Raw genomic sequence first — 11,335 nt, 5'->3', positions numbered from 1 at the left:
CCAAACCCAGATACATTCGAGTTCAGGGGGACAGGGATTTGGGAGATCAGCCTGGCTTGAATGTCAGAGTGCACATATACGGCCACTCCACCACCACGTTTATTGGACCTGCATTTGGAAAATAGGGTATAGTTGTTTATATTCAGGAATGCATTATCCATCATTGGTGTGTACCATGTCTCAGTGACAACTGCTATGCTAGCCTGCACTAGTTGTCTTAAAAGTCTTAAAAAAAGATAAATCCCTACCTACCAAACCTAATTTTTTTCAGGACTGAAACAGGAAACACAACATTTTTTCCCTAGGCCTATCGAACATTAATATCTAATATGATCTATTTTTACCTCTAACTACAGGCTATTATCATTATAACCATTATTATTTTCAGTATCATTTATAAAAGAAACAAATTTGTGCTTTTAATTCAAAGTGAGGAGGAAGCAAGATTTCCGACTGGAAAATTGGAATCGGACTATTACAGACTTTCCTCTTAACTGTTTCTATGTTTAGCTTCCTGTTTGACTTTGTTGTTGTTCAAATAGCAGAGGAACAATAACTGTGTGGGCTTGAAGCTTGACAAAGTCATCTGTAATATCCATGACTATTTTTACCTTCCTGCTAATTATTATCTAAGCTAACGAGAATTTAACGACCTATTTTCACCTATGTACTTATCCTGCAATCTCTTACTTCGTGTCACTGACGAAAGGTAGTGGATACTACCTGAAACGTCTGACCGTTTCCAAAATCATATCCAGCTGCTTGAGTAACTGTTTTTGGCATATCTTATTACCTGGAGGTCTAACCTTCACTCCAACATATTTTCACCTATTTTCATACCAGTATCTGTTTTTTCTGGTGGCCAAACTTCAGTGGCACGTGGATACTGTCTTGCCAGTTTGATTCTGTGTTGCCTTATTCAAAATTGTCTTGTAACCTGATTAAAAGATCTGCTTGGATAGTTGTGTGAAGTGTCTGTGCGATGTGTAGGTGGAAATAACAGGTGCAGACGTGACGACTAAACAAACACGTTGTCCCCAAACACGAACACGCTGAAGTGTTGACTGTTCAGGGAAGCAGCAGCAAGCCGTGCTGTTACCAGGTGTGCTGTGAGATTCTGAAGCCAATAACATCTGTGAAGTTTTTTTGTTTATACCACAAAACTGGTAAACTGTCTTAAGGCACAACATATTACTAGTTATGTCCAGTAAGTACAAGCTTGGATAAGTTTTGAGCCACTCACACTGGGAATTTGAAGTGGACTCATTTTCACCTGAGTTGAGTAAAGAAATGGATGTAAAGTGCCTTTTCTAAGGACATAACACCCAGAGGCCTGTCAGGGATTCGAACCCAGAACCTTCAGATTCTAAGTCAGCAACCCCAACCAGGTGCACAAGACCACCTTGTTTCTAACTGTTCATGACACGTAGGCCAGTTATGATCATTCACACCTGTCCAAGGGAGACCACTCAAACAAGGCAGAGATGGCAAACTTCACACCCTATTGTACCCAGAACCGTGCCTGTCTACTTCTATGCCTGAACGGGTAAGGGTTACTATCCAGAACTGTGCCTGAACATGGTTCGCAATAAAAGCATACTTCTGGATACATCACACCCTTCACAAATTGTAAATGTTAGGAAATAGCAGAAATTTGCAGACAGCCAAGCCGACAACTATATATTAACTTCACTCCCTCTAGACGCTATAAATCCACCTCAAACCAATATGAACAGGGAAATAGCAGGTTGTAAAAGGTGCCTAACCACACAACCACACACCACATGTCGTAAAAATACTTCCAGAGCTTAGTGACTTCTGCTGTCAAAAAGAATAAGTTACCAACAAACTGAAAATACCAAAAGCAAACCGTTGTAAAAGAAGGTACATGTACGTAGAATGTGGGCTTATATTTTTATATTAGGGCCTTTCTTTTCTATGCCGGTATCTTTTTTCACCAGTCAAACCTCAGTTGGCTTAACGTATTGGATACAGTCTTGCCTGACTTTTTATATTGTATATCCTTTTTTTTTTCAATGCAAGGCCTATACGACCACTTCTCGCCATTGAACTAGAAATATGAAAGAAACATGTCAAGAGATGGCAGTGAACGTTTGATTTGAAAGCCTGTAGATTGTAGCTAGGTTGGTGGGAAACACTTGTCATGATCAGAGAGGGAGTTTGATACTGTCTTGAAGCCACCGAAAGATCTGCTTGCAGATTATAAACTACTGGTTTTCTGAACTAACCGATACAATTATTATGTCACACATGTTGAGTTGTAGTAGAGAGTCCAGTGGTCGAAATACTTTTTTTCAGTGATCTGCAATATTGCAGAAGAGTCAAAGTTTTGTTCTGCAATTTGAAAATACTTTCTGCAAATACACAAGCCTCCATACTACAACCTTCTTTTTTATATCATATATAGCTTTGTAAATCTGTAGCATTACTGGAATTCTTTTAAGTTTAATTTATCACTCTTTTTAATTTCAGACTTAATAGATCCTTCTCCACAGAAATCATTTACTGGTATCTTCACGGGTCTTTCACCACTGTCTCCCACTACAAGCTACTACAACTAAAATCATTAGTTTAGCTCCTGTTGCTTCAAAACAGGAGCTTAAGTGTTATCTGTCCTTGGGGCCAGAGAGTTCTAGTTTGCTAAATTGAAAACTATTGAATCTGGAGCCAATTTTTCCTTCTGCAAAATTGCAGATTGTATAAATTTTTCTTCTGCAATCTTGAAAATCTATCTGCAGATTGCAGACTGCAGACAGGTATTTCGAACACTGGAGTCACTAATGACTCTCCACACAGCTTCATTTGTCTGAAGTGTGTATCAACGTCGCATCTCTGCTGTATTTTTAGCCCAGATGGCAGATGGAAGCCTCTCCACTGTCTTTTGTGTCGCGATATTTTTACCTGGATAGTTTAAAAATAGAGTAAACGTCTGCTAACATACAACGTAACAGGTCACATGTACCGGCCACACTTAACTGAAACGAGCATCTCCAGTGCCCCAGTAGTACACTCCTGTTTATCAGAACTGCGAATACCCAGGATTGATGCACTAGAGATCTCTCAGACACACTGTTTTTTGAAGTGATGTAATAAGCGCTGCTATGAAGTTTTTACCTGGAGGCTCTAATAATAGCACAAACGTCTGCTAACACAGTTTTAACATGGTCACGTGTAACCACCACACTTCAACACAAGCGTCTAAAGAGGTGCAACATGCCCCAGTATAGTACCTTGAGTCTCTGATAATAGCTTAAACGCCTGCTAACACAAGTTTAAACTCACTCTGTAATTTCCCACACCACAAATTGGACTCATCACCCAAATTTTCCAGTCTTTGTCAAGGAATGAGCAATCCACCGCTTCCGTGACGTCACGCAGATAACACACATGACTCCGTGAGCAGTGGATCATAGGTTGCAGAAAGTCTGTGGCGCCCCCTGTCTCTGTTGTCTCTGTTGTCTCTGTCAACTACTGTTGAGGAATGGTTGTAATGCTCTGATGTAGATGCCCCAGTATGATGCACTCCAGACCTGTGTATCAAAACTGGGCTGCATTGGAGATCTCCCAAACACAGTGTTTTGAAGTAATATATTTATATAATAAACATCATTGAGCCCTTCATTCCAACAGTTAAGGGAGATTTTTTTCTATCCTACCAAAGTAGCTCAGAGGCATTTGTTTTTTTTTTTAAATGTTGTTGTTATTTACATGTTGTTGTTGTTTCCAGCTTGTAGCGAATGCGGTGGTGTTCGTGTGTGCGAACATTGCGGGCGTGTTTACGCACTATCCGGCCGAAGTCGCGCAGAGACAAGCCTTAACAACACTTGTTGTTATTTAGATGTTGTTATTTACATGTTGTTTTGTTGTTGTTGTTTACACACAGCTTGTAGCGAATGCGGTGGTGTTCGTGTGCGCGAACATTGCGGGCGTGTTCACCCACTATCCGGCCGAAGTCGCACAGAGACAGGCCTTCCAGGAGACTCGAGGCTGCATCGAGGCCAGACTCATCACACAGAAGGAAAACCAGCAGCAGGTTCGTAACCTCTGATTCACAACTACTAGGAGAAAACTAGCAGCAGGTTCGGAGCCACTGATTCATAACTAATACTAACAGAAAACCAGCAGCAGATTCGTAACCTCTGATTTATAAAAATGATTTTAGCCTCTGTACACTTGGAGAAAACTAGCAGCAAGTTTGTAACTACTGATTCATAAACACTTCCTGGAGAAAACTAGCAGCAGGTTTGTAACTACTGATTCATAAACACTTCCTGGAGAAAACTAGCAGCAGGTTTTCAACTTTGGATTCAGCACCCTGGACAGGGCCAGGGGAAAACTAGCAGCAGGTTTGTAAGCACTGATTCAGCACCACGGTCAGGAGAAAACTAGTAGCAAGTTTATAACCACTGGTTCAGCACCATGGATAGGGGAAAACTAGCAGCAAGTTTGTAACCACAGATTCAGCACCACGGCCAGTGGAAAACTAGCAGCAAGTTTGTAACCACAGATTCAGCACCACGGCCAGGGGAAAACTAGCAGCAGGTTTGTAATCACTGATTCAGCACCATGGTCAGGAGAAAACTAGCAGCAGGTTTGTAAGCACTGATTCAGCACCACGGTCAGGAGAAAACTAGTAGCAAGTTTATAACCACTGATTCAGCACCATGGATAGGGGAAAACTAGTAGCAAGTTTGTAGCCACTGATTCAGCACCATGGATAGGGGAAAACTAGCAGCAGGTTTGTAACCAATGATTCAGCACCATGGTCAGGAGAAAACTAACAGCAGGTTTGTAACCACAGATTCAGCACCACGGCCAGGAGAAAACTAACAGCAGGTTTGTAACCACTGATTCAGCACCATGGCCAGGAGAAAACTAGCAGCAAGTTTGTAACCACAGATTCAGCACCACGGCCAGGGGAAAACTAGCAGCAGGTTTATAACCAATGATTCAGCACCATGGCCAGGAGAAAACTAGCAGCAGGTTTATAACCACTGATTCAGCCTCTGATGTTTCTTGTATTTCTGTCCCAACAGGAGAGACTTCTGTTGTCTGTGTTGCCGCGGCATGTTGCCATGGAGATGAAAGCCGATATCGCCGTCAAGCGGGAAGATATCCAGTTCCACAAGATCTACATCCAGAAACACGAGAACGTCAGGTATGTGGGTATCAAATTACAACCGGGGAATGAAACGTGAGAATGTCGAGTATTTTCCATCTATCAAATTACAGCCAGAAACTTGACAATGCCAGGTATGGTATCTAATTACAGCCAAAAACACGGGAATCTCATGTATTTTACATGTTTCAAATTACATCCAGGAACTTGAGAATGTCAGGTATGATATCAATTGACAGCCAATAACATGGGAATGCCAGTTATGATATCAAATTACATTCTGAAACACAAAAATGTCATGTATTGTACATGTACCAAATTGTACAGCAACACACGTCAAGAATTGGAAACTTTCAAGCTGTTTTAATTCGTTGCATCCTGCAGTAAAACCTCTTGTTTACGAGGTTCTGATGTTGTAATGTTATTTCTGATGTTGTTGTTGTTGTTTACAGCATCCTGTTTGCGGACATCGAGGGCTTCACCATGCTGTCCTCCCAGTGCACCGCCCAGGAGCTGGTTAAAACACTCAACGAGCTCTTCGCTCGATTCGACAAACTCGCAGCTGTGAGTAAACAAACAAATAAACAAAGTGATTTTGTTTACCTTCGCAGAAGGAAAAGATTATCATGAAAATTCATCTGTTTTGGTAGTATTACCTTTTTCTATGAAAGAAAATATTGTTTTTGGTCTGTTCATTCTTCCCTTCCAAACAAATGAGGTCAATGACCTGGACCAGACGTCTGTCACCATGGTAACTAGTGCTGTAGCAAAAACCATGTGGTGTTGGTTTACATTGCAAGTGGCAGGACAGAGTTGGAGGGGCTGGTCGTAATGGAATATGTATGTGTTTGAATAACAATAAACAGAGCAGTAGTTTGTTGGGCTAAACCATGTGAAGGTAAACAAGCATTTTTTCAAATTTTACCTTATTTCCCTATTTTGTTGTTCTGTAATTTAGGAGAACCACTGCCTGCGTATAAAGATCCTGGGCGACTGCTACTACTGCGTATCTGGGCTGCCGGAGCCGCGGCCTGACCACGCCCACTGCTGTGTGGAGATGGGACTGGACATGATCGACACCATCGCGTGAGTACCCCGTTACCATGGCAACGGTATGCCGTTACCATGGCAATGTCCGAAACTGAACATTGTTGGAACTTACGTTCTAAAGTACATGTACATATATGTGATTGCTCTGTCTATTAGGGATAAACTTATCAAGAGTTAAGGAGACACAATAACAGTTAATCAGGCAACTGGATAGGTTTTGAAAACTGTCAGACGTTTCAAGTAGCATCCACAGCTTTTTGTCAGTGACTATAACGGAATCTGTAGTTGAACAGGTATTCGTCCAAAAACTATGAATATATATGTAAAAAAAATAGGTGAAGACAAAATGGTCCATAGGAAAAAATATGTACATGTACTGATGTAGTACTTCTGACACACGTGTATATGTAATACAGGTGTATACAGAATGTATTACACAGCTGTACTATAGTATTACACCCACACACATTATAGACACGTGACTGGGTTCTGTGAATAAGACACGGCGGATATTTTTAGACCATTTTATAATATCACCAGGGCCTATAATATCACCACCTTGAGGAAAAGTGTGCTTAAACTTTAAGTTAAAGATATTTTTACTGCAACATACCCTAGGTATGTACATTTGAGGTGTGCAGGAGTGCATACCAAAAGTATGTTGCAGTAAAAATATCTTTAAACACACTGTTTCTCAAGGTGGCGATATTATGGACCCTGGTGATATTATGGACACAGATGTTATGTATTGCAGAGGTGTATTGTGTATTACACAGCAGTATTCTTATTACACCCACACACATTATAGACACGTGATTCGGTTCTGTGAAAAAGACATGGCGGATATTTTTAGGTCAGCTTCTCGGAAAAGCGAGGGTGGAGATTACGGGAACAGATACCTGAAGGTCGAGGCAGCTAGAGGAAGGTCACTTGGGAGGAAGGTCATTTGGGAGAAATGGTAGAAAAATAGAACCAAATTTAAACTGGAATTGGTGACCCAAGAGTAAGATTTTGTGGTTTAAGAATTTATAGTAAAAGAACTTCCATATGACTGAAAACATAACAATGATATTTTTCACAGAGGTTACTTTTTTAGGTGTTGCAAAAATGACAGATATTAGAAAAATATAATCAAATGTCTTCAACTGGAGAAGATGTGACCCAAGAATAAGACATGATGTTATAGATTTAAGAACTTCCATATGGCTCTTAGACATCACAACTGTGCTATTTCTGACAGAAGTTGCTTTTTTGGGGTGTTGCAGAAATGAACTGGGATGTCGTTTGTCCCAAAAAGGAGATGAGAGTTTATTTTAACCTAAATGTAGACCTGAAGCAAAGTCCAATCTGTTTCTAAGTAGGTTATTGTCAGAGTGAAGCGAAGGCCAGTTGGCTATTTTTGAATAGTACATTTTATACTCAGTCGGTGAAGGTTTGACATCCAGGTACTAGTAATAAGGTACGCCAAAAAGCAGTTACTCAAACAACTGGATATGATTTTGAAAATCATATCCAGTTGCTTGAGTAACTGCTTTTTGGTATTTCATACTAGGTATGGGCACATTATAGTCATTCATAAGGAACAGTTAGTTCAGAAAAGGGCACCTTTAATACTTTCTTTTCTGTTATCTGCAACATTGCAAGTTGTGTTTAGGTATATGTAATTATACTGACGATAAACTGGACAGTGAGTGAGAGTGAGTGACTGAATGTTGTGTGTAAGAGAGTGAGTGAGTGAGTGAGTGAGTGAGTGAAAGAGGAAACTAACTCCCATGTTCTCCCTACAGAGTTGTCCGTGAGGTGACTGGAGTGAACGTGAACATGCGTGTTGGGATCCACTCCGGGCGCGTGCACTGCGGCGTGCTCGGCCTGCGAAAGTGGCAGTTTGACGTCTGGAGCAATGACGTGACGCTCGCCAACACCATGGAGGCCGGAGGGAAAGCTGGGTATGTTTCTGTTTATTTGTTTCTTTATGTCTCTTGACGTTACCCTGGAAAAAAAAACATGGAGTTGTGTTAACCCTGTCAGGGGCTGTGTTAATGTGGGGATAATCAAAATGAACTTACTCACAAGGAAGAATTACTGATTAAGTCACTGGGTGAATCATACCTACTGATCCATAGCCTCTGACCTGGGGTTCATGACCTGTGACCTTTGCCCCCTGCAGGCGTGTGCACATCACCAAGGCGACGCTGGACTACCTGAATGGGGATTACGAGGTCGAGCCGGGTCACGGCGGCGAGCGGAACAACTACCTGCGCGACCACAACATCGAGACGTACCTCATCAAGGCACAGCACCCCCGCAAGGTGAGCCACCTCCGACCCCTGACCTGTGACCTGGCCATGCTAACCCCAACCTGTGACCTCTGACCAGTTCATGCTAACCCCCGACCTGTGACCTCTGACCAGGCCATACTAACCTGTGATCTCTGACCGGGACATTCTGACCTGTGACCCCCGACCTTGCCATGCTAACTCCTGACCTGTGACCTCTGACCAGGCCACGCTAACCTGATTACCTGGCTCACAGATTTGTTCCCCAAATCTGTAACTGTTGTGAACCCTGTGGTCTTCGTTCTGTAACATTGTGTCAAGTCAGGAGTAGTAATTCCATTGTACTAGTCATTAGATTTTTTTGCAGTGTAAGACTAGAATGTGTGTTTCCAGTTTGACACAGTAGAATCTGTGACCGTGTTGTGTAGTTAGGTTGGTGTGGCCCCAGGCTGCATGTGTCTGACTTATGCATGGCGCTTCGTGACGATGTAAAATTTGGTTCCAGACGCCAGATTTTGGGGGTTTCTTTCGCCTCACGCCCGGATCCACTGAAAGTGTGAGGGGAAGTGCGAACAAGGCAAGTCACAATATCTTATCTAACAAGAAATAAACAAATAGATAAGGACAAGGCAAGTCATATTTAACTGTTTTTTCCAGTTGCTCATACATAAGTCTTGACTAGGTCTGTTTGTAGTTCAATTTAGGGACATTGAAGAAGAGTGATGGACGTCACTCAAAGTGTCTCCTTCTCTCACCAGTGCCTTTAACCTAAGCCTGCTAAGACAGCCAAATTTGTTCTGGGTTTTGACAGCAGGGAGAAGGTTAATAACAGCCACGGTTTCAGCACTAGGGACAGGGCATTAACCCTCAGCCTGCTAAGGTAGCCCTTTGACACCAAAGATGTATTGGTTTAGGCAGCAGGGAAAAGGTTAAAATACTGCCCAGGATATTTGATACAAACCTAGAGGTTAGAAGTCTTTTGCCCTTTGCCACAGAAGATGATTGACACGATGACCTTTTGCCTTTGCCCTTTGGCACAGAAGATGATTGACACGATGACCTTTTGCCTTTGCCCTTTGGCACAGAAGATGATTGACACAATGACCTTTTGCCTTTGCCCTTTGCCACAGAAGATGATTGACACAGTGACCTTTTGCCTTTGCCCTCTGCCACAGAAGATGATTGACACAATGACCTTTCCCCTTTGCCCTCTGCCACAGAAGATGATTGACACGATGAACTCTCCCCTCCTGACCCCGAGTAACCGGCGGCGGGAGAGCATCGACCGTAACCGGAGCTCGAGCGTCGCGCAGCTGGACTCATGGGGCGCCGAGAAACCCTTCAGCAACATCATCCCCAACCTCAGCAAGGAGATGAAAACCATGGTAACAAACTCTGACCTTATATCCATGGAAACCAACTTAAACCTAAGGTCCCAAATCTCTCCAAGCAGATGAAAACAAATTTTTCTGAAGTTGATGCTGTAATTTTGCAAGTGACTTCTGAGAAGTTGTCCAGTCTAATACAAACATGAACCTGGTGTCAGCTAGAAAAGATCATCCACTAACATAAGAGCCAAAGAAAGCTGAAATCCATCTGCAGTGTTGTTTTGATCAGTTATTTCCTGACGTCTATCCGTCTTCTGTTGCCAGGGTTACGTTGACCAGGACGGGTTGCCGAGAAACGGGCAGGGAAACATCAACAACAAGTAAGGCTGTTTGTTTGTTTGTTTACCTTTTTCTGGCAGATGTGAGAAAAATTGTTGCAAAATTCAACAAAATGGACACATTGAATGTATCAACTCTAAACAGTGAGCTGTGGCATAGTAAGCTGCCTATTTGATACTGTCTTGCCAGTTTGTTACTGTCTTGTAGCCACCAAAAGATCAGCTTGGAGATTATGTTTTCCCAAATAAGGGCTAACACTGAGCCCTATCTCATGTTTGCATCTGGGATATAAGAGTTTTATTCAACACAACCAAATATTCATACCGTTTTTCCATTTCGTTTGATGTTTTGGTGTCTATCAGTTGCGTAGAAGAAAACCCTTACGGTATATGCTATACTTTACCGACCTGACGAATCTATTTTCGGAAGATGTTTGGCCACACCAATTTAATTTGTTGGTTCTTGGATTCGCCTCTTCGTTTTTTTCTGATTTGCAAAAAAAAAAAATTGATTCTGGTCCTGAATCAACTGAAAAATGCTCATGTTTTGCCCCCCAACAGTTGAGGAAAGTCCTTTTCTTCCTAGTTGTTACAGTTTTCCCATCTATCATTGCAGTGGTTTGATTAAAAGTTCAAAATTCAATGTTTAAATTTTAACCCAGCCTTTTGTGTAGACTTCATGGCTCATTTTGTAGCATTTAAGCCTATAATAGGATGCCTAGACCTGTTTTTATTTATTTTTTTTTCGCCCTGTCGCTTCATATTTTTTCTGAAAAAATCCGAGAACCAACAAATTAAATTGGTGTGGCCTTTGCACCTGTTCATGAAGCTTACAGAAATCAGATTTAGGAGATTTTCTTTGCCAAAAGCTGATTTTCTGGTCATCCAATTATTGCTAATGAATTGTTTATGTGTGTTTCAGCTTTGTAATGCTTAACTCAGCTACAAATAATGGAGTAATTACTGAATGTTGACAAAATAATTGCAGCTGTGTGCCAAATTTTCGACTTCTCAAGGATGTAGCTAGTACATATTTGTGCAGGGTTACCTAAGTACAGAAAAATAAAAGATACACTTGTACACTAGTATACAGCTTATTTTTGACAGAAAAAACAATTTAAGAACAAAAATAATTTACAAGTTAATAGAATTTCAGATTCAACTTCTGAAGAGAGGCAGTAAGGTTTGTCATTAGGTTTTATC

General features: G+C 41.5%; 1 protein-coding gene across 1 annotated transcript in view; it reads left to right on the top strand.

The window, feature by feature from the left end:
• Window positions 1-11,335, top strand: part of LOC109488308 (adenylate cyclase type 5-like) — a 49,587-nt gene that overhangs the window by 27,486 nt on the left and 10,766 nt on the right. The window contains exons 2-10 of the mRNA XM_019792502.1: window positions 3,905-4,054; window positions 5,058-5,179; window positions 5,593-5,704; window positions 6,099-6,226; window positions 7,978-8,136; window positions 8,358-8,499; window positions 8,972-9,043; window positions 9,687-9,851; window positions 10,119-10,174. Of these exons, the coding sequence (XP_019648061.1) occupies window positions 3,905-4,054; window positions 5,058-5,179; window positions 5,593-5,704; window positions 6,099-6,226; window positions 7,978-8,136; window positions 8,358-8,499; window positions 8,972-9,043; window positions 9,687-9,851; window positions 10,119-10,174 (1,106 nt within the window). The remainder of the gene's footprint in view (window positions 1-3,904; window positions 4,055-5,057; window positions 5,180-5,592; window positions 5,705-6,098; window positions 6,227-7,977; window positions 8,137-8,357; window positions 8,500-8,971; window positions 9,044-9,686; window positions 9,852-10,118; window positions 10,175-11,335) is intronic.

The sequence above is a fragment of the Branchiostoma belcheri genome, unplaced genomic scaffold (assembly GCF_001625305.1).
Source record: "Branchiostoma belcheri isolate BF01 breed outbred unplaced genomic scaffold, Haploidv18h27 scaffold93, whole genome shotgun sequence".
NCBI classification, from domain to species: Eukaryota; Metazoa; Chordata; class Leptocardii; order Amphioxiformes; family Branchiostomatidae; genus Branchiostoma; species Branchiostoma belcheri.
Note: the sequence above shows the minus strand (reverse complement) of the source record. Positions and strands in the feature narration are given on the sequence as shown.